We start from the raw sequence: 23078 nt of genomic DNA on the forward strand, positions 1-23078 counted from the left end.
AGTCCGCAAAGGCGGCAGTCGTGGCTTTGAAAATGCTCAGCATGAGAGCTCACGCCCGGCCTCGGCTGGAGGGCCTTCCTTCCTTCCTGAGTGTTCTCCCTCATTTCTGTGTTGGGGGGTCTGGAGTGGCGAGCAGCAGAAGGCACCGTGGCTGGCTCGCAGAGCTGACAGGGAACGGGGGCGCTGGGGCAGGTGGGGTCCCCTGCTCTCCAGCTCTGTTCCTCCAGTCCAGGCCCACGTGCTGGGAAGGGGTGTGTTGCACTGATTGTCGCCAGCTGGATGGGCCTCAGGGGGTGGAAAGGCAGCCCTCGAGGAAGCCCGAAGGGCTGCTAGGAAGGGACATGGCTGCTGGACCCCACGGCACCCTGTGAGACTGTCTCCCGGCTGCCTTCACGCTGGCTCGTGGGGCCGGGGAAGTGGGATGGCTCGGGGGAGCCCAGGGTGGGACCCCAGGATGGGACCCGACGAGCCCTCCTACGCAGCCCCCGTCTGAGAGCACCCCCGCCTGGGCTCCAGCTGTCACTGGGTCCCGGGCCCCTTGCCTGGCTGCATCGAGGACGCCCACGTGGGGCCTGGGCCATGTGCTCCTCCTTGGTTAATCTCTGAGCTCCGCGTGAGGCTGGGGCAGGGCGGCCGCTCATGCGGACCTGGGTTAAGTCAGAACAGATGCAGTGTTGGCCCTTCCTGGGACTGAGGCGAGTGGTGGGCTCAGAGCCCAGTGCTTCTTGGCATTGATCTGTCCAAGCTGGGCCGTGCCACCTGTTACAGGCCCTTCCCATCGTCCACCTGAGGCTCAGGGTCTGAGGATTGGGCAGCGGTCAAGGCCAAGCGCTGTGCTGGGTCCCCTGGGTCCCAGGCAGGGACCCCCTCCACGGTGACGTGGGCTGCTTCCTGTCTGTTGGGCGCTGGAGCCAGTCTGGTCCCAGCCCTGCACATCTGGATGGCAGTCCTTGCCGGGGAGATGCTGGGAATGGGGGCGTGGCCTTTGTCTCAAATGTCCAGATAATTAAGGAGAATCTGCTTTCTGGTCGGGGATCCCTAGAAGCAAGGCCAGCTGTGCGGTTGTCTGAGACCCCGGTGAAGCTGCTGGGCATTTCACCAGGGAGGCTTAGCAGGCAGGGCCCGTGTCTCAGTGGAGCCATGGCAGTCGGAGCCTGGAGACAGAAGCTTCCACAGTGGTCTCTGGGTCCAAAGCCCAAAGGAGCCTCTTCTAGTTCCCTGGGTGCACCGGGGCTGGGGGGGTTCCCCGGAGAAGCAGCCGATCCCTGGCCAGCTGCGCTCATGGCCTCGGCGCCCTGTGACCCTCTGGATCCCCTCCCTGTTCCCAAAGTTCCGGGGCGCGAGGATGCCTGGCCCCTTCCCTCCTCGTGACAGCATGCACACACGAGACGCTGACACCTCTGGGGAAAGATCACAGCATTTATCATATTTTCCTGAGAATCTGACACATCACAACCGACTCACAAAGTCGTCAACAGACTCACCCTCCCGCCGAGGCCCCCTGGGGGCTGCAGGGGAGCCGTCTCCATTCCTGGTCGGGAGCTTCCACAGAGAAGCCATCGAGGGGAGGAAGCCCCCTTGGGGTCCACCTGCTGCCCAGAACTGGCGGTGGTCCCAGTGGATGGGGAGCTGCCCCACCCCTCCCGCCTCCTCACCTGGTCCTCTGGCTGGGATGCTGGGGGGCTGCCGCCCACCCCGTCACACCCCCATTCACCCCCATTCTACCCCCACTCCTTCCCCACTTCCCCCACCCCTCCCCAGGCCCAGGTTTCCCTCCTGCTGTCCTGGCTGTGTCCTAATCTCTGACCTCCTGGCAAACTTAAAAGGAAACAGAATTTTCTCCTTCGCGCTTGTCGAATCTCGCTGGTGGGCGGCCAGGTGCCCACTGTATACTCTCTCAGCTTTTCTGTAGGTCTGACATTTTTCATCATAAAAAAATTGAATATAAACACTGTCTCTATGTTGATGAAGATGATTATTATAAAAACCAAACCAGTGATCCCTACGAGGTAAAGAACATTCTGGCTACAAAAAGTCTATGTGGCAAAGCCACGCAGGCCCTCTGCCCGAAGCTTGGTTTTCCATCCGTAATCCCCTAGTTAAAAAGAAAAGCCCGGACGGAAGCCGGCTCTGCCTGCTGCTCGCACGTCACTTTGTTGTTAACTCAGCGGCTCCTCACAAAACTTACTCCGTTTCAGCCCATAGAGACTCGCCTCACTTGTCAAACATCTGCTGAGAGCCGATGGTGGGCCAGGCACTGCTCTTATCTGGAGAGGCCTGGGGGTGGGCTGGGTCCCCGTGCGCAGAACTCAGTGAGGAACGCCCCCGGATGCGCCACCCTCTGCCCCAGGCTTCTTCTGGTGCCCTGTGGCTGCTGCCTGGGGGCCTTGGTGGTGGGCACCAGCTCTCCCGCCCCTTGGTGGGACCTCTTGGAGTTTCTGCACTGTCCCCAAGGAGTCCCTGGTGGGACGGAGCCCCCATGACCCACAGACATGCTCGTTGACGCCTGACCTGCTCCCGGGATCGCCTCCCAAGGACACTTGGCATGCTTGTCTTGGGCTGCATCCTGGGACTCAGGGGGAGTGCCAGGCGCTGAGGGTCAACACAGCCAAGGCTGGGGCTGCAGCAGGCGTGTCATGTTTGAGAAACAGGTAGCAGCTGGTGGCCAGGGCGGAGTGGATGGGGGGTGGCGGCAGGATGGGGGACCCCACAGCTATCTGGGGACCCGGGCAGGGGACCCTCTGGCCACCATCTGGACCCAGGCTTCTGTCCAGAGTGAGAAGGGAACAGATCAGAGACGGGGCTGACCAAGGTGGGGACCTGGAGGGGGCCAGCGGGAGCCCTTGCCCGGCGCTCAGGACCTTTGCGTTCACAGGAATAGCTGTCAGCTCTGAGGCACACACACCTCTCCCTCCCAGGCCACCCCTCCCTCTCCCCCATCATGGCCCCGAGGTGCACACACTCCCCACGCCAGGGTGGCTGGTGGGAGCGAGCCTCCGCCCATGGGAAGCCCATGAGTGGGGGAGGAACCATCTAGAAGCCGCAGGCAGAGGGGTGGTAGGGAGTGTTTGGGTCCCCAGCCTCCAGGCTGGGCCCGTTTGGGGTCCCTGTCACAGGGTTCTGCACGGGGCCTGGGGCTCGGCCTGTGACTGATGTCCTGTGGCCACAGTCATTGCCCACCCCACCAGAAGCAGCTGGCAGAAAGTTCCAGTTGTGAGGTGTGCACCCAGGCACCAAATCCCTTCTAGTCCTCTGGGTGGGCACAGCTGTGTAGTCTGTTTCCACAACCGAGATGCTGAACCTGTCAGAATCTTCATTTCCCAATAGAAATTTCCTAGGCAAAGTTCAACAGGCATTAGCCTTGTTATTAGCAGCTATTTTGGCTCCACAGGCAAGGAGTTTCCTCATGTTGCCTCTCGGCAGACAGAGGGACAAAATGATCAACAAGAAGAACATGGCATCTTCCTGTGGTGCATGTCTCCTTCCTTTACCGTCCATCCACCCATCCATCCTCCCATCCATCCATCCATCCATCCATCCTCCCATCCATCCTCCCATCCATCCTCCCATCCATCCATCCACCCATCCACCCATCCATCCATCCATCCATCCATCCATCCTCCCATCCATCCATCCATCCATCCATCCATCCTCCCATCCATCCATCCTCCCATCCATCCATCCATCCATCCATCCGTCCATCCATCTATACATCCATCCACCCATCCACCCACCCATCCATCCATCCATCCTCCCATCCATCCATCCATCCATCCATCCATCCTCCCATCCATCCTCCCATCCATCCATCCATCCTCCCATCCATCCATCCATCCATCCGTCCATCCATCTATACATCCATCCACCCATCCACCATCCATCCACACATCCCTCCATCTATCCTTCCATCCATCCAACCATCCATCCACCTACACACCCATCCACCCATCCACCCACTCATCCACTCATCCATTACCATCCCACAGACATTTGCTGGGCGCCCACTATCTATGTGTCAGGCACTGAGGTGTGAACACTGCACGATCCCTCATGCTTGAGAGATGGGAATAGTTGATAAGAGAACAAATCAAGGCACCCACAGTGGAGAAAAGCAGAACAGGGTGGAGGCGGGGGGGGGGGGATCTGCCACTTGCACGCAGCCCCATCGCCTGGAGGCCACGTGGTGCCGGTGGGGGGTTTTCTTCCCGTCTGTTGCAGGGCTCGTCTTTGTGCATATCTGAGAACTGTCTCTCCCTCAGAACTGTACCGTCCAGGTTGGCACAGTTTGCCCCCCTCACCGCAGTGTGATGGCAAGGGGTGCTAATAATCTCTCTGTGTATCATTGTTTTCCCAACCGCCCCGACTCTCGGCCACTGAGAACTGTTTCCCATAAGAACCAACACTTGCTTTCCCACAGCCTTCTCTTTCCTTCCTCTACCTGCTCGTGGATTTGGGAACGGCTGCCTCTGTGGGCTTTGAGGCTCCCCCAGGGACCAAATCGCGCAGGAATGAAGGAATGCAACCTCACAGCATGATGGACACACGGGCCAAGCCAGGAGGTTGGACCAAACTCTTTCCTCTGCGCTTTTGACACAACCTGCTCGGTGCCAGGACGCAGGGTCCTGTTGTAGCCGCCGGAGGAGTCCCCACGTGTCATGAAATCGCCTGGGGCATTTTCCTGCAAAGCAGACCCTTTCTTCCAGGCTTGAGTAAGAAACAGACCAGAATATTCAGCCTATCTGAGCACAAACTTTCCAGTGACCCCTGGACTGAGCCTGTGTCACGGCTGGACCCTGGGGGTCAAGAAGGTCCTTTCCAGGAAAGGCTCGCAGGGGTGGCCACCGAGCAGGTGAGCACCGGCGGCCCTGGCACCAGCAGCGGAAGGAAGGGGTCCCAGCTGGGGGCCTAACTGGGCAGGAGCGTGTGGCCATGTCCTGCCCCTGCTGTCCCCTCGCCGCTGACTGTGCTGTCCCAGGCCGGTCCTGCCCTCCAGCCGTCAGGAGCAGCTTTCGGAGCGTCGTGGAGAGCAGGGCCTTGTTTGTTTGGGAGCACGGAGCTGTCCCCTCCTTGCAGACAGGGAGCCAGAGCCCCTGCCCCGCCTCCCTCACGGCCCCCGACTCAGATCCAGGATACCACCAGCTCAGGATGAAGCAGGTGACAGCCACACAGCACCCAGAATCAGACGGCCCCTGCGGGGAGGGCCCCGGGGCTGCTGGGATTGTGGCCATGTGTGGACGCAGCCTCTGCAGGGCCCACAGGAGAGGGTTAACTCAGGGCTCACAAGCCCGTTGACCTGCACGGCATGTGCACCAGACAGTGTGCAACGATACTTACTGCAAAAGTTTCTTAACAGCAGAAGACCGAACAGAATGTAGGTTTGCACCCACAGGGAGCTGGTAAGTGTGCTGCAGCGAAGCCCACGGTGGGACACTATCAATTCCCTGACTCCCCGCGGCAGCTGCAACAAATGACCCCAGTGCAGCAGCGCCAGACAGCACAGTCTACTGCTTCCCATTCTGCAGGGCAGACGCTGCAGGGCTCAGCTGGGCCCTCTGCTTGGTCCGCAGGCTGAAATCACAGCGTCACCCACTGAGCTCCAACCGGGAGGCTCCAGGATGGAGCCACTGCCCGTTTGTCCAGGCTGGGCTCACGTGACCACAGTGGGCCCACCTGGGAACCCAGGAGGCTCTCCCCCGAGCTTAATCACCTCTGCCAAGTCCCTCTGCCCGCGACGTGGCTCCAGGCCTAGGCAGATCCGTATGTGAGCCTGACATGGAAGGATCCGTAGCTGCAGGCAGAGGCGGCGGGCTGGGCGTTCAAGAAGGACCACCTGGTCACCCACTTCCCTGCGGGGGCTGCCTCTGGAGAGGACCGGAGGGGCGGTGGGGGAGGTACGGGATGGTGATGTTTCTTGGCATCAGCTTTGCACCTCTTTTCATGCTGCACGGTGTGTATATATCATCTATTTGAAAAATTGTATCTATATGTATGAAAAAGGTATATTTTAAAAAGCAAACAATGGAGCTTCCTGGTGGTGCAGTGGTTAAGAATCTGCCTGCCGGGCTTCCCTGGTGGCGCAGTGGTTGAGAGTCCGCCTGCCGATGCAGGGGACGCGGGTTCGTGCCCCGGTCCAGGAAGATCCCACATGCCGCGGAGCAGCTAGGCCCGTGAGCCATGGCCGCTGAGCCTGCGCGTCCGGAGCCTGTGCTCCGCAACGGGAGAGGCCACAGCAGTGAGAGGCCCACGTACCGCAAAACAAACAAACAAACAAACAAACAAACAAAAAAGAATCCGCCTGCCAATGCAGGGGACACTGGTTTGAGCCCTGGTGTGGGAAGATCTCACATGCCGCGGAGCAACTAAGCCCGCGTGCCACAACTACTGAAGCCCACGCGCCTAGAGCCCGTGCTCCACAACAAGAGAAGCCCCCGCAATGAGAAGCCCGCGCACCGCAATGAAGAGTAGCCCCAGCTCACCGCAACTAGAGAAAGCCTGCGTGCAGCAACGAAGACCCAACGCAGCCAAAAATAAATAAATAAAATAGACACAACATTAAAGAAATAAAAAATGTTTTACAAAATAAAAATAAAATAAAAAACAATGAAAAGACGAGATGTAGAATCAGGTCTCGGTCAGGGCTCACCCTGAGGCTTGCACATTGGGGAGTTACTTTGGGCTCCCCGGCAGGTGATTAGTGGAAAGTCAGTCAAAGTCACCGACAGGCAGTTGCCTTTACAGAACCCCGAGCTCAGCCTGGTGTTTTCGGGGCCCAGCAGCAAGGCTGTCCTTGAATTACGTGTGGGGCTGGCTTTCTGGACGGATGGGAAGGCGGTCACATACCCGCTCAGCCGGCTGGTACCTCCCTCTGCGCGGGAGGCGGCAGGCAGGGCATCTGGGCAGCCGAGGTGAGTGCCTCCCGTGTGGGTGGGAGCCGGGCAGGTTTGCCTTTTCTTTTCACGAGCGCCAGCAGCTCTGGTCATCTGCTGAGAGATGTGGTCACACCTCTTCTAGAGCTAAGAAGACGCACCCGTTGACCACACGTGCTCTAGGTGAACACATTCACCCTCCTGGTCACGGACGCCACCTCGCCATGTAAGAATCTGCCTCTCTGGCTTCTTGGGGCCCCAAGGGCTGAGGCCAGGGCTGCTCTGGCTGGAGTTGGGGTGGAGGAAAGGGGATCAGGACCCCAGGGACCCCAGGGTGGAAGGTGGGCCTTAAAATTCCTTCCCTACTCATCCCCACTGAGGCTGGATTTCCACACCAGCAGCGGGCAGGGGCTGGGGGACAAGCTGCTCAGGGACACAGGCCTTTCCCCAGGCCCTTCTCCCATCAGTAAACTAGGGACAAGGCAGGGGCATCTTCTGGCGCTGCTGGGAAGCTCGAAAGGGGCCAGTCCATCCCAGGCCAGACTCCATAACTTCTGGGTAAATGCAGCTTCCCAGGTTCCCTACTGGAGCCCCAGTGCAGGGGGACCAAGAACCAGACAGCCTGGTGTTGGGGGGGGTGCTGCACTGAGAGGGGCCTGAACTGAGGCCAAGGAGGCCTCCCACCCTGAACCCCCGACGAGCTGCTCCCTCCCGGCTGGGTGCATACAGTAGGTGCTCATTAAATGTGTCGAGTGATGGAAACAGGTGCAGACTGGTGGGCTGGGCTGTGGGGACCGGTGGGAACCCCAGGGGACCGTCGTCGGATGTGAGGGGACCGTGTGGGCAGCTCCAGGCCCCTTCAGCCTTGGGGTCACCTCAGGTAGGGGTCCACGCCATCAGACAGGAGGTGGGGCTCTGCCTCCTGAGGTCCTTCTGGAAGCGTCCCTTTCTAATGCAGACGAATGATGAGGGAGGAGCCTGACAGCCGGGAGAGGGAACTGAGTGATTAAGGGTAATCTGGGCCCAAGAGAAGTGACCAATATGGACTGACAGCCTGCAGTGCTGGCTGCCCTGCTGGCCTGGCTCTCTGTGGACACCAGGGTCCCATCGCTGGGCTGGGCCAACTCCTGGAATGTCTGTAATGCCGCCCCCACCCGCGTGTCCTCAAGGAGCTCAGAATAAAGCCAGCCCTGCCGTCCAGCCCTGCCCACCTGTCCCCCTTCTACTCTTGGCTCTCCTGCTCTGGCCACACAGGTGTCACCCTCCCAGCCCCCGAGGGAGCGTGCCCCTCCCAGCCACTCTCTCTGTCTGCTCCCTGAGAGCCCACCCCACGATTCTCACCTCCTTGTCTGTTTTCCTCATTCTCATCTGTGCCCCCCCTGCCCTGCAGCTGCACCACTGGGTCCCCAAACAGCCCGAGCCTGGCACTCAGGAGGGGCTCAGGTACATCTGTCCACGGGAATCTCCAGCCACTCGGCGGGCTCTGGGGGAGTGTAGCCAGGGCCGCCCCCCTTGCTGCTTCCTCCAGGCCGCCTCGCTGGATTAGAGCTACCATGGGCCTGGGGGGCGGGGCTGCCCCAAGTACCTGGGAGGGTGGGGGAGGGGGTCCCGGTGGAGGGAGGGCCAGGCCGGAGCTGGGAGACCTGAGTGTCCTCTGCCTTGCTGTGGACCCCAGGTGACGTTGGCAGAGACCCACTCTGAGCCTCAGTTTCCTCATCAGTTAAAGGAACCACCCCACTCCCTGTGGAACAGACACGGAAACCGAGGCATGGAGGGGCCCGGCGACTCCTGCCAGGTCACACAGCCTGAGAGAGGGCAGCCGGTGTTTCGTGTCCCTTCCCTGCCGTTCCCCCCTTCCTGTCTCCCTGTCCTGTCCCTGCCCTCATTGCTGTCCCCTCAGCCTCCCCTGGGCTGCATCCAGTGACAGCCCGATAACGAACGGGGGGAGGGGTATAAAGGGCTCCCCATCCCAACCCCCCAGGACACCCTTGAAGGGCCATCCCCGTCTCTGGGCTCCCATGGGGTCAGCTGAGGCCTGCTGGGACATGGCATGTCCTCTGCTTGGACACTTGGGGACCTCTCACCTGCACAGGAAAATTTGCTTTTGGAAACATCTGAATGTCAGAAATTTATTTTAACTTTGTGTCTAAAAAATGGCTTTTTGGGTGCACACAAAGGAAGGGGGGAGCGCCGTGTGCACTGACATGGCTGCAGCCGCACGTGTGTGTGCAAGGGCACGTGCGTATATATGTGCATGCATGTGCATGTATGTGTGCACGTGCATGCATGTATGTGTATACATGTGTGCGCGTGCGCGTGTATGGGTATGCATGTGCGTATATGCGTGCGCGCGCGTGTGTGTGCACGTGGCGGCGTGCGCCCCATTCAAGGACTGGCACTTTTGTCAGCAGCGGCTGGCAGTGCCCACAGCCCCGGGTGTTGTGCTCGCCCGTCTGCCAGCCTGATCACCTCCAGGTGGCGCTAAGCAGAGACTTCACTCGGTACTTTGTCCTTTCACGTTACTTCAGTTTTTCATGAGAGAATGAACTGCTTTTATCATAAAAGATAAAGGTTTTGCATCTTGAAAGTTAATGTGCGCACAGCAAGCTAGACAGGCGGGGGCTCCGGGTGGGGGGACTGGGTCCAGCCCAGCCCACCTCTCGGGCCTCACTCCCGCTCCATCCGGGTCCAATTCTCTCCCTGGAGGCTGAGCTCACATTCCTTGAGGAGTGAAGAGGTGGGTGGGTAGACATGTGGGCGAGCCGGAAGTTCTGCCGCTGGGGCCGCACCGGAGCCCCGTGCAGGTGCCGGGAGCTGGCTGGACGCGCGCCCACTTCCTCCCGGGCGTCCCTGGCTGTGGCAGGCGACTCCCTCGAAGTTTCCTTATAGCTTCACTGGGGTCCCCGGGGGTTCCGAGAGCAGGAGGAGGGGAGGTGGGATTGGGGGCCCAGATGGTCAGGAGGGCAGCGGCCAGGCAGTAGCCACCCCCACCACCAAGCTGGACCGCAGGCTGAGAACTGGTACCCTCAGAGCCGAGGAATGAGGCCTGGGGGCGGGAGGCACCCCGCGGCAGAAGTGCAGACTGGGCATGTGTGCGAGCACGTGTGTGCATGGTGCGGGTGCACGCGGGGGGGACCCTCCCGGTTGGAGGGGCAGCCGCTCGTGGCCCCTCGTCCTGCTTCTCCTCCTTCCCCAGCTGGCTCTGAGCCTTCCCCTTGTCCCATTCTCTCCTTCATCAGTTCAGACTGGGTGGGGTTTCTGTGGTGTTCTGATAAAAATTGGAATTCAAATCCTAATTGTGGGAAGCAGTGAGGGGCAAGTGGGAGGCAGGAGGGGGTGGGGGGGGAGGAGTTGGATGGGGGGCAGCTATCCCGTTCTCAGGCCCCTGCAGCCAGCCACTGGCTGGTTTTTTTCTTTCTTCAAATGTATTTTAAAATGTATGGAATTCTCTCCCAAGCCCTCCTCCTGTTGCCTAGCGACAGCGGTGGGGCCAGAGGTGTCTTCCTATAGGAGAGTGGATTCCTCCCTTGTCCCTGCGCTGGAACTCAGCGAACCCGCAGGAGGTGGGCAGGGGCTCGGCCAGAGCTCTGGCCCCAGGGGACAGTGGCATTGAGGTGCAGCTAGGGTGTGGGACAGCCTGCCATTGTCCCCAAGTGTCTCTCTCGTGACTGGCCTGAACTTCACTGTTGGAGTTTCATTCCTTTGGCTATTCTTGTAAAATGTCGTTGCCCTACTGGAGCTTTTGCCAGTGAATCCCTTACCCTCAGAGTCGGTGGGAGTTCTGAGACTTCCCTGCTGATAAGGCGGGTGGGTCAAAAGCACAGAGGCCTTGAGCAGCCCTGTGCCAATCAGAATGGGGTGGCTTTGAGGCGGCCAGGCCTCGAGGGGCACCTGGCAGGTAAATGAATGAATGAAGGGGAGCGTGGGGAAGACCGCCGAGGAGACTCAAGGGGGAGGACAGAGTGCCTGCAATCTGGAAAGATGCTTTCCTTCTCGTCCCCCGGGCTGGGGGCCTCCGGGGATCCTGCTGCGGTGAGATAAAGGCAGAGCAGGGTAAGCGGAAAGGGGAGGCGGGGGGCACCCCGCTGCAGAAGGTCCCGCTGCTGCCGGGAGGCTCCAGACAGGGCGGCTGTGTCTGAAGACAGGCTGAGTGCCCCTCCCTGGCCTGGCTCCCCACCTGCCGGCCCCCAGGGAGGAGCTGGTTTTTCCCTCGGTTCCCTGAGCTGGTCGGAAGGGCCGTGGAGACCAGGGGCAAACAGTCACAGGACCCCACACCGCACTTCGTTGGGCCTCACCTGTGCCCAGGTCACAGATCAGGACCCTGAGGGACAGGGCGTCACCACACAGCCACTGTGGACCCAGGTCTCCCGACTCCGGGCTCTCAGAGACCAAGCGCATGTGTTTTCAGTAAAAGGGCCCAGTCGGGGGCCATCTGCCGTGTCAGTGACCTTCTCACGAATGAGCGAGCGAGCCAGCAGCTGCAGGCGGGCCCGCCGGCCCTTCCGCGTGGGAGTGCGTCACGGGTCCACAGCCTCCTTTATTCCCTTATTGAGGGAGTCGGAGGATGTACCTGTCACTGCAGGACATGTGGGGTGGTGGGGGTCCGCGCACAACACAGGGTTTCACCATCGCTGTGCCCAGCCACGCGGGCACTTGGCTCTGAGAGCAGACACACGCGGCACACAGAGCTAGCCTCTGGGGCTCCACGGTGACGGGCCGGGAGCTGGGGCGGTCAGGAGGGGTGTCTGGCAGGGCACGGACACGGGGCCCCACCAATGTGAAGTGGGCAGACAGTAAAGTGGACTCAGGCTCAGCGGCAGACCCTGCCCGTCTGCCCGCAGCAGGGTCTGGGCAGTGGGCATCTCATCCCACGTCCACTCTGCCCCCACCTCAGGGGACCGTCCCTTCTGTCCGCTCTGGGCTGGGTCCTCCAGGGCCATCACATCCAGCCCTGGCCGAGAGGGTGGGATGACCACGCCCACTTCTCAGATGGGGAACCCGGGGCTCGGGGGAATCATGGCGTGTCTGGGGCCCAGGGAGGGTCTGAGGACCTGTCACAAAGAGTCCAGGTCCTCCTTCTGAAGCCGACGCCGGAGCCCAGACTCAGTCTTTGCTGAACTCTGATGCCCACTCGCTGAGCAGGGCTGGGGGCTGCACTGACCTCGGGCCCATCTGCTGGACTCCCGTGTCCCCTGCACCGGTGGCCACTGGGTCACAGGAGGGCTGCCTGGCCTGGGCACTAGCTGTGGGCCTGCCCCCAGGCCTGTTCTTGGTGAACAGCTTGGGGGAGGATTTTGTGGGGCTCAAGTGTATAATACCCCGATTCATAGCAGATCCCAGGTCTGAAGTGGCCGTGGATACTGCAGTATCTGACCGTCGTTTCTGAGCGTGGGGAGACCGAGTCCCGGCTAACTCCAGACCAGGAGCAGGTCACCTGATCCTGAGTCGGTGCCGCCCAGGCAGGCGGTCTGCCTGTCTGTCTGTTTGTCTGACTGTCTCCCTTCTGGGCAGATGTGCTTCCAGGCCCAGGGAGGACCTGCTTTAAGAGGCCTGCGCTTCGCTTCTGGGCCCCTGGCCACTCGCGGTCCCGGCTGGTCCAGGGCAGCTCCCCTGGGACCCGCCTTCCCCTGGCTCAGGGCACCTTCCTGGGGCCGGGCCATCCTGTCTGGAGACCAGATCCCAGAGTCCAAGGAGGCGCCTGCCTTTCTGGGCGCCCGAGCTGGGGCCAGGCCTGCCTGCTGGCCGTGACAAACGAGTCTGGGCCCCCGCCTGGCTGCCAGCCAGTGGGCCGCCTGTACCCAGGGCCCCTCCTCCATACCTGTGGCCCGGACCTCAGCGCTGGCCTCTTTCGGAGAGCTGGCCGGCTCCCCTCTGCCTTGCGGCGTCCACCCTGAAGCAGCTGGGAGCTGGGCCGCAGGAGCTGGACAGCGGGAGGGAGAGCGTGTGAGGACGTGCCTGTCCTGGGACCCACTGACCTGGCCTTGTGTCCACAGAGCCAGGATGGAGAACTGCGAGGCTAGCTGCCCTGTGGTGCCCCTGCAGAGCTTTGCCACCTTGGCCTGGGGAGGACAGGCGGGGGGGGCTGCCAGGGCTGGGCGATGCCAGGCTGATCCCTTCATTGACCTCTTGTGACATCAAAGCTTCCTGGGATTCGCCCTTGGAAAGGTGGTGGGTCGGATGCCTGCTGCACAAGGGGCTGACCCGGTCCTGAGCTGCCCGGAGGCCCTCTTGGCGGTGCCGGGACAGAGGTGGTCCTGCCAACTGGGCTCCTCCCAGCGCCAGCTCTCGGGGTCACCACCCTCCGGCCCCAACCTACCCCTTCATGTCTTTCTCCGTCAACATCCATTAGCTCGAGAACAAAAAGACCGCCTTTCACCCAACGCTAATTTCTCCTCATTAAAGGCTGTTTTGGATCTGGGAGAGGATCTGTCTCTCTTTCTGGCTTTGAAAGAGAAGGGGCGCGGGGGAGGGTGAGAGAGGAGAAGCCGAAAGGAAGTGCAGCCTCTGGGTGTGGGTGCTGGGTCCTGGGCCTCGGATGCCACGGAGCGGGCCCAGGGCCGACCCCCGTCCAGCTCGCAGGCGCTGCGCGGACAGGCGTGGAGGCCGAGTGGCAGCCCCTCTGTGACCCCTCCCGGCCCCCCGCCCGGCCCCGCCCGGGCCTAGTACAGCGTCTCCCGGGTGACATTGCTGGAGAAGGTGTGGCTTCCGGACACGCTGCTGGCCTTCCTCGAGAAGGCCGGCCTCCTCCTTCTGTGCCCCCACAGGGGACACAGGCAGGCCAGCGTGGACAGGAAGATCTGGCGGAAGTTGGCGGAGACGAGGTTGTACAGCACGGGGTTGATGGTGGAGCTGACGTAGAAGAGGGCGTTGGTCAGCATGTAGAAGTAGTGGTAGAAGTCATACAGGAACCTGGGGTGGGAGAGGACGCTCAGGCTGGCGGGCCAGACACAGCCCGCACGGGGCAGCCCGTGGCTGACGCGGGGGCCTGGGACAGTCATTGCAGACTACTTGGACATCTTTTGAAGTGGGGATATTTCACAATAAATTCCAGGGCTCTGGTTTCTCTTGAGAGGTTGGAAGTTCTGAGCACACTCCCGCCTGGCACCGGTCAGCTGAACTGCCGAGCTGAGCTGCAGCCGCCCACCCGAGGCCAGCTGTGCAGTCCCCCTTGGCCACAGTCTCCACCTCTCCCTGCAGCCCAGCTGGCCTGCCCTTTCTTGTGCAGAATCCCAGCCCCTGCTCAGGGCTGCAGGACGTGGCCAGGGCCTGGCCTCAACGGAACAGCCAGGCCAGGAACCCCCTCTGCACCTCCCAGACAGCTGTGCACCTCATCTCGACTTGCTTGCCTCTGTGCACAGGGATCTCACCCCCTCATCTGGCAGCTCACTTCACTACCAGGTGGCCCTGAGTTTCAGAACCCCTTTACTTTGGGCTGTGTTCCATGCCCTGTACCTTCTCTTCATCCTTTCTAGATTTTCCCTCCCTAGTGGCTCCCCGACACTTGGAAGAGCCCACAACCCTGGGACCTGGCAGCCCCGCTACGCAGAGGAGCTCACGCAGCGAGGCTGAGGCTACCGTTGCGGGGAGGCCAGCTGGCGAGGCCAGCGTCCATACGTCGCAGTGCGGGTGTGATGCTCTCGGAGTCCCAGGGGTCCTCCTGGCAACTCCTCCAGGCTGGGGGTGGTCTGGGGGCCCCGACAGTCGCCATCACTCCTCCCACAGCCAGCAGCGCCAGCCCTTCCTGTCGCTCTCCAGACGCCCCCAAACCTGTCTTGTACTGACTGTTTTAGGACTTGCTTTCCTTTTACGAAGCAGCTTCCAGGGTGTCTGTCCCTCTACGGACTCTGCCTTCCCTGCCCTATCACAGCCGCACCTGAGGGCCTGTCGGGGGACGCTGACCCGCCCACCCTGAGCTGCCCCTCTCAGCGCCCCCAACCCCTACACTCAACTGTTTTGGGAAGCATGCCCCCAGCCCAAGGCTCACCCCTTCGGCCCCAGCCTCCCATACTCACGGGGTCCACTGCTCGTCCGAAATGTAGCAGAACATGAGGCGTCGCACATGGTAGGGCAGCCAGCAGACCACGAAGGCGATGACCACGGCACCTGAGACGTGGAGGGACGTGGGCCTCAGGGAGGTGGAGGGAGAGGTCCCGTGTTCGTGGACTGAAACAGCTAATAGTGTTAAGATGACAGTGCTGCCCAAAGTGACCTAGAGATTCAGTGGAATTTCTATGGAAATCCTGATGACATTTTTTGCAGAAATAGAAGAATTCATTGGGAATCTCAAGGGATGCTGGACAGACAAGACAATCTCGAGAAAGAAGAACAAAGCTGGAGGACTCACCCTTCCTGACTTCAAAACCTACCACAAAGCTACAGTCATCCAAACAGAGTGGTAATGGCATGAGGACAGACGTATAGACCCATGGACTAGAACAGAGGACCCAGAAATAAGCCCTCCCATATATAGTCAAATGACTTTCTACAGGGCACCAAGATCAAAGGGAAAAGGGCTGTTTTTTCAACAAATGTTCTGGGAAAACTGGATCCCCACATGCAAAAGAATGAAGCTGTCCCCTTACCTCACACCATCTGAAAAAATTAACTCAAAATGGATCAAAGATCTAAACATAAAAGCTAAGGTATAAAATTCTTTGAAGAAAATATAGGACAAAAATTTCACAACATTGAATTTGAAAAGACAACAAGGGAAAAAATAAATAATTTGGACTATATAAAAATAAATAACTGTGTATTAAAGGTCACAATTGACAGAGTGAAAAGGCAACCTACAGAACGGAAGAAAATATTTGCATCACATATCTGATAAGGGATTAATATCCTGGGCATATAGAAAACTCAACAACAAAAATCAAACAACCCAATACAAAAGCAGGCAGAGGACCTGAATAGACATTTCTCCAAAGAAGAGATACCAATGGCCGATAAGCACATGAAAAGATGCTTAACATCACTGATCACTGGGGGAATGCAAATCAAAACTACAATAGGATACCACCTCATACCCAATAGGACAGCTCCTATAAAAGAAAAACAGAGGAAAGAGTAATCTGGGGGAGGATACGGAGAAACTGGAACATGTGTACACTGTCGGTGGGAATGTACAATGGTACAGCCACTTTAGAAAGCAGTTTGGCTGTTTAAAAATATTTTTTAATTCAATAAATTAAAATTCTACTCCTGGGTTTATGCCCCCAAAGAACTGGAAGCAGGAGTTCAAACAGATACCAGTAGCTCATAGCAGCACTACTATTCAGAGTAGCTGAAATCAATGCATGACGGATAAACCAAATGCGGTCCATCCGTACAACAGAATATTATTCAGCCCTAAAAAGGAAGGACATTCTGACACAGGCTACAACATAGATGAACCTTGAAGACATTACACCATGTGAATAAACCAGTCACAAAAAACCCAAATACTGTGTGATTCCACCTAAAGGAGGTCCCTGGAGGAGTCAAATTCACAGAGACAGAAAGTAGAAGGTGGTCGTCAGGGGCTGGGCGGGGTGGGGGGGGACTTGGTGTTTAATGGGAAGAGTTTCGGTCTTACAAGGTGGGAGGGTTGGTGGTGACAGTCGCACAGCAACATGGGCATCTACACTGCTGCTCAGCTGTGCACTTAGAAACGGTCAAGATGGTAAATTTTATGCCCTGTATATTTCACCACAATGCAAAAGAAAGCACCCAACCACTTGCGCAAACTTCGGGCCAAGTGTGCTGTCTCGGGGCAGAGAGAAGGGTGTTCCCCGAGAGGTGCGTTGTCTTCTTGGGGACGTGGGGGGATCTGTGGGAGGTCCTGGGTTTGGGATCCCCGCTCCAGGGCTGCTGCCCTCTGGGGGGCTTGCGGAGACCCTGGGCCGGGGAGGTCCCAGCGGAGGCACTGCCTGCTGGCAGCAGGGGTTGGTGGCACTGGGCTGCTCCAGAGAGCCCGCCCGCACACAGCAGAAGCAAGCGCTGCCGCCCTGGTCACCTGACCCGCGGCTGTGGGGGCTGAGCCGGCCCGGGGGCGAAGCACTCCCGAGTCACTCTCCCGTCAATCACGTGCTGTGGACGGATGCAGGCGTCATGCTGTTTTGGAAATACTGGAGCAATAAATGATCCAAGTGAATTTTACCTGTCTCTTTTGACTGTTTAAAAAGGTGGTTACCGGACCATTGAACATCCCACGTGGGGCCTGCATCACGTTCCTTTTGGACAGAGCTGCGGGGACCTTTTCCTTCCAAGACCTGCAAAGGTGAGGGGCGGGCAGCCCGGGGCAGGGGGGAGATGGGGCGTGGATCCTGGGGTGGCGGGAAGCACGGGGTAGGCACTCTGGGGGACCGGGGGGCCGGGGCTGCCTCAGGAGAGCAGGGAGGGGCAGGTTGTTTTGAGGACCCCTCCTCGGCCAGGCCCGGGGACACACAGAGGGAGGATGGACCCTCACGTCCACCCCACACGATCCTTCAGGCCTTCAGGATTCCCTGCGAGAATCTGTGCAGAGGGACTGCACCTCCGGCCTCTCCAGCTGGCGCCCCACTGCCCAGCACGCATGGGGACCCCAACCCTGCGGCCCTGGCTTTGTGAGCAAACTGTCCGACTCAGCCGGTGCCAGGAGGCTTGCTGAATCGGTGGATGTATGGATGGATGAGTGAGGGAGTCAAGAGAAGCCCCGACCCCAGGGGGAGCCGGCACTCTGAGCCTCGGCCCGGACGCGCTCCGTTCCCAGGGTCTCTAAACCTTCTGTTTGTGGTACCCAGCTCGCTGCTTTGCTGGCCCCTGGTGGCCGCCCGCTGCCCGCCCCTCGCAGGGCCCAGCGGTTACGTACGTAAGACCCGGACGCCGTGGCGCAGGGCCTGGACCCGGCCGGGCTCGATGGACATGCTGAACGAGCTATGCTGGTCTCCAACTGTGCGCACCTGGCCCTGCTCGGCCGCCTGGCGGACCATCACGGTCAGCTTGTTGGCAATGATGGTGTTCAGGACGGAGATGGCCACCATGGGGAACACGAAAGACATGAAGGTGTTGATCTGCGAGAGGTGGAGAGGGGCGGCCTGTGAGGCTGGGGCGGGGGACGCGCACCCCTGCCCCAGGGGGCACCCACCCCGCCCACCGGCCCAGGTGTAGGGGTTGGAGCGTGGGCGGTGCTCGGTCTGTCCGTTCCCAGACTGACTCTCCGCCTGCTCCCACAGCCCTGGCTTCCTGGGGGAGGTTTGCAGACTCTCCGTCAGCTTGGGGAGCCCTCAGCCTGTACACAGTGTGGAGTAAAACCCTGGGGCACCCCGGCTGCGGTGAGGGGCCGGGGCTCTGCGTTCCCGGGTCTGGACAAGGAAGCGGTCCCTCCTGACTTCTCTCCAGGATGGCTCACCCGGCGTCCCTTGTCCTGCACACGTACAGCTCACGTTAGGACACGAAGGGAAGACCCGCCCCCCGCCCCACTTCCTCTCAGCCCGTTGAAAAGCGCTTCTCGTTGGCAACTCCACCTTCCACGTTTCTCTGCCTCTGGGGAAACTGAGTCTCCGGGTGCCGAGGGGCTTTGCCAAAGTCACCAGCTCAGAGCGGCTGGACCTGGACTTGAGCTGGAGCCCAGCTCCTCAGCGACACCAGGCTGAGACCCGCCTTCACGGGCACCTGCTCAGCCCGAGCAGGTGTGGCCTCCCTGAGCTGCCACTGGCGTTGCTGACAGGGACGCAAACCCGCCAGTGCACGTGTGTGGCCCTGACCGGCGATGGGGAACGGGCCTCCCACCGAGCTGGTCCTGAATCCGCATCACCTCCCAGGGCCCCGGAGTAACAGCCTCTGGTGTAAAACTGCGTTTGCCGCTGGCTTTTGAGCACGCTGGTCCTCACGCCACGCTCCGACGCCCGAGCGTCTAAGTGTGAGCTCGCGAGCCCTTGTGAGGGGGCGGCGCCTCTTCTCCATGCCCCCTACCCAACCGCCGCCGCCCTTAACGCTCACGTGAAGTTCAGAGTCACAGAGCAGACGGCCGCACCTGGAGAGACACCTGCACTGGCCCCACTGCGTCCCGGGGTCTGCAGGGGGTGCCGGGCTCCAGGCTGCCCCCTCCACCTCCTAACTCGGGTTTGCGCACAGCCCTGAGAGCAGAGCTGAGGGTCCCGCGTGGAGGTCTCCTCGATGGTAGACGAGGACTGTCTCAGCAGGGTAAGGACCGTCCAGCTCTGCCCTCCTAATGTGGCAGCGGCCAGCAGGAGGCCAAGAGGCGCTGGAGGCTCTAGAACGCCGACGGGTTCGCCTCCTGGGCCACCTGGATGTCAGACCTCTGTCCCGAGGGCAGCTCACACGGCCCTCTCTTCGGGGCATTGGCCGACGCCTCCGCAAGTCCTGCCCGCCCCACAGTGCTCCGGGTCCCGCTTGGGAGGACTGTAGGCATCCAGGAGATGGTGGCTGAGGTCACCTCTGGCTCCTTTTGAAAAAGACTCCCCTAAACTAGAGGACAAACACGTCAGACAGGGGCCGCGTGGGCCCTCGGCAGGCGTCCTTTCCACACTAGCCAGCCCTTGCGCCCGTCACTAGTCACCCGCTGGGCGCTTGGGAGTGGCCTCCCCCGGGCACCCTCCGCTCCTGCGTCCACTGAGCTCAAGTGGGGTCTGGAGGTCCTCCCGCAGGACGAGGACGGGCTGGTGCGGCCGAGGGGCAGCTCTGGGCCGGGGGCTGGGCTGGGGTGCAGGGGGATGCCGGGCCTGGGCCCAGGAGACAAACCAATTCCCGTGAGTCACCACAGCCGGGCATAATTTAAACAAAACAAATGTATTCAACACAGATTTTAAATGTCAAAACATTTGAAATACCATACTTCGATGAGCACAGACAGCAAAACAGCCACCTCTGGGGGCCGCGAGCGGTGGACCAGGGCCCAGGCCCCCAGCGGATCCCCCAGTTGGGAGAAGTCCAGGCCCTGATCCTGAGGTTCTGGAGTGGGGAGAGGGGCCCCGGCACTGCAGGCGCCCCCCAACAGAGGCCTGGGGACGAGGCTCGGGCCGGCGTGGGCTTCCGGAGGGGTGTGTCTTCTCTCGGCCTCCCCTGCCCCTCCAGCCTGGAGACTGAGACTGAACCTGGATTGTGGGGTACCAGGGCAACGCCTGGCTCTCGGGGTCGCCTTCTCTTGCCGAGGCCCACAGCACGGATGGGAGCTCAGCCTGTACCCCTTTCCTGCACTCCACCCCAACTTCTGGGAACAGGGGAGCAGCCCACTCCCGGCAACAAGCAAAGAGAAGGGAGTCTGCTAAGCCCTGTGCAAGATGTCCAGGAACCACTGCAAGTGTAGCCACAGGAAGGACAGAGGGGAAGGAGGGGCAACCGGGGCCCTTCCAGACAGAGCCAGGCGGACGTGGAGGGATGCGCCTCGTCTATGCATTTGTCCCAATAAAATGTGAGAGCACCTGGGGATAGACAGCCTGCCTCTCAAATTCAAATGGAAAAAAAGATAATCTAAGAGTAGCCAGGAAAGTTCTGGAAAGGAAGGTGACAGGTCAGTAGGGGACGGGAGGCCTCACCCACTGTGGGAGGGCACTAAAAAGAGATTGCAGGAGAAGAGTTTGGCGCGAATAAATCAGGGGAGCAGGAGAGAGGCCAGGAGCGGTTCCCGATGAGGCCAACGTGGCCTGTGGTAAAGGCAGCGCCGGAACCAGTGGGAGGAGGCGGGTGACGGGCTGCAGAGCTGGGGGCTGGATGCTCAGGGCCTGCTGCTTCCACTGTCCCTTCCCAGGACCTCTGTCCGCTTCTCTGGAAACGCCCACCCCGCTCCATTCCTGGCCAGTGGGCACATTCCAAGAGGCCCGGCTGAGCCCTCATTGGACACACACAGGCCGCACGTTCACCTCTCCACCAATCACGTTTCTCCTATGAGAACCAGCCCCAGGCCTGCTGTTCAGAAGAGAGAGCCCACCTTTGTGGGGGGCCTGCTGAGCCGGAAACTGCTTTTGTGCCCATTGGTTCTGTTCTCCCACCTTGTGTGGGGGACCTGCCTAAGAACGGGCCCTCACAGGTGAAAGGAGAGCATTTGTAATTTTGTGAGGGACAGAGAGTGAAATGGTTAAGCAGTAAAAAGAAAGTGGAACAGGACACAGGTCTGTCTGGGAGGAAGGGCTGCCCCCGACCTGCCTGCAAACAGGTGCGGGGCACCAATGGAATGCACGTAGCCTGGCCCGCAGTCACGGGGTCCTCATGCCTCTGCCTCCTCCTTCGAGGCTGTCGTCCCGTCCACCCTTCCTCTGAGGGGCAACAGCTCGTCTCGTACCGGCCTGTTTCTGATCGCACTGTGTTTAGGTAAAGAGACAGCCCCTGGACTCCAGAGCTTCATGGCTCAACGCCAGCCTGCAGTGAGTGGGAAGGTGCAAAATACCGCTCAGGGACTTCCCTGGTGGCGCAGTGGTTAATAATCCACCTGCCAATTCAGAGGACACAGGTTCGAGCCCTGGTCCGGGAAGATCCCACATGCCACGGAGCAGCTAAGCCCATGTGCCACAAGTATTGAGCCTGCGCTCTAGAGCCCACGAGCCACAACTACTGAGCCCACGTGCCACAACTACTGAGCCCACGTGCCACAACTACTGAGCCCACGAGCCACAACTACTGAGCCCACGTGCCACAACTACTGAAGCCCATGAGCCACAACTACTGAGCCCACGTGCCACAACTACTGAAGCCCACGTGCCACAACTACTGAGCCCACGTGCCACAACTATTGAAGCCCACGAGCCACAACTACTGAGCCCACGTGCCACAACTACTGAAGCCCATGAGCCACAACTACTGAGCCCACGTGCCACAACTACTGAAGCCCATGAGCCACAACTACTGAGCCCACGTGCCACAACTACTGAAGCCCATGAGCCACAACTACTGAGCCCACGTGCCACAACTACTGAGCCCACGTGCCACAACTACTGAAGCCCATGAGCCACAACTACTGAAGCCCACGTGCCACAACTACTGAAGCCTGCGTGCCTAGAGCCCGTGCTCCGCAACCAGAGAAGCCACCGCACTGAGAAGCCTGCACACCGCAACAAAGAGTAGACCCCCCACTCGCCACAACTAGAGAAAAGCCTGCGTGCAGCAACAGAGACCCACCACAGCCAAAAAAAAAAAATATCTCTCAGGGTGTTTGCAAAACTCAGCAGCTTGTACAACAGCGTCTGAGGGGAGAGGCAGAGAGAAGGGGCTTCCTGTCAAACCCTCCAATGTAGATGGCCTCGCTGGCCTGGCAGGGGCCACCCCCAGCAGACGACCAGTCCAGCCAGGCCCAGGCTTCAGGGACCGCCTCCTCCTAACCTCCTCACCCAGCAAACGCTGAAAGTCCCCTCCCTCTCGGCCACCACCAAGGGCAGGACAATGATGCAAGTCACTCCAGAGTCGCTGTTTGTCACTGTCACTCAGCACAGCCCTGCTCGAAAAGCAAAAACCCAGAACAAGTTCAATGCCCACCCACTCGGGCTGGTTGATAAGTTATGACGCGTCCACACCACGGGGTGCTGTAGACACTGAGAATGACCGACAGGGAGGGCCAAGGTCACGGTTTAGTGAGAAGAGCAAACACAGAGCAGTTGGTGCCTCCGTAAAGTAAGGAGCCGCCTCGACGCCCAGGATTGCTCCCTGGAGAGAAGCCTGACAGAGGCTGACCCAGGCCGACTCAGGGAAGGGCAGGGAGCTGGGGGGCTCTGGGCATGCCCTCTTGACCTTAAAGCACCTGAGTGGAATGAATGTGTGTCCTGTGACAGGTGCCCGGGCCCCTGCTCCCACAGTGACACGAGAACAACACACCCCACCTTGCCGCCCTGGGATGGGGGTGTTGGAGGGGGAGGGCACCAGATCTCAGGGCATCCACCCTTGCTTCACAGGCGGGACACCGGGGCTGGGAGGGCAGACACTGTCCTTCAAGGTGACACAGCCCAGAATCTCCCGGGCTGACATTGTCCGAGTAACTCTGCCCTCCAACATCCCTCATCTCACGAGCACCCAGACCCTCCGGACGCTGCTGGGATCCCACCCAGGAGGGCACACGCGGCCCATGGCAGACAAGCGTCTGGGAAAGAAGACAGACGAGCGTCGAGGGCCCGCTGCTCTGTGGGTCAGAGCCCTGACCGCAGGCCTGAGTGTCTGAGGAGAAGCCCAGCGTGTGCCTTTAGGGGAGGGACCCCGAGCCTCCCCAAGAGCTGCCTGCATTGCTGAGGCCCCAAGTGGTCATCTTAGGGC

The 23078-nt window shown here is 60.1% G+C and overlaps 1 protein-coding gene across 1 annotated transcript in view; it reads right to left on the bottom strand.

The window, feature by feature from the left end:
* Positions 1-13525: 13525 nt before the first annotated feature.
* Positions 13526-23078, bottom strand: part of NTSR1 (neurotensin receptor 1) — a 45446-nt gene continuing 35893 nt past the window's right edge. The window contains exons 2-4 of the mRNA XM_060124853.1: positions 17695-17896; positions 14879-14969; positions 13526-13775 (exon numbers count right to left, since the gene is read on the bottom strand). Coding sequence (XP_059980836.1) covers positions 13526-13775; positions 14879-14969; positions 17695-17896 — 543 coding nt within the window. The remainder of the gene's footprint in view (positions 13776-14878; positions 14970-17694; positions 17897-23078) is intronic.

The sequence above is a fragment of the Lagenorhynchus albirostris genome, chromosome 15, assembly GCF_949774975.1.
Source record: "Lagenorhynchus albirostris chromosome 15, mLagAlb1.1, whole genome shotgun sequence".
NCBI lineage: Eukaryota > Metazoa > Chordata > Mammalia > Artiodactyla > Delphinidae > Lagenorhynchus > Lagenorhynchus albirostris.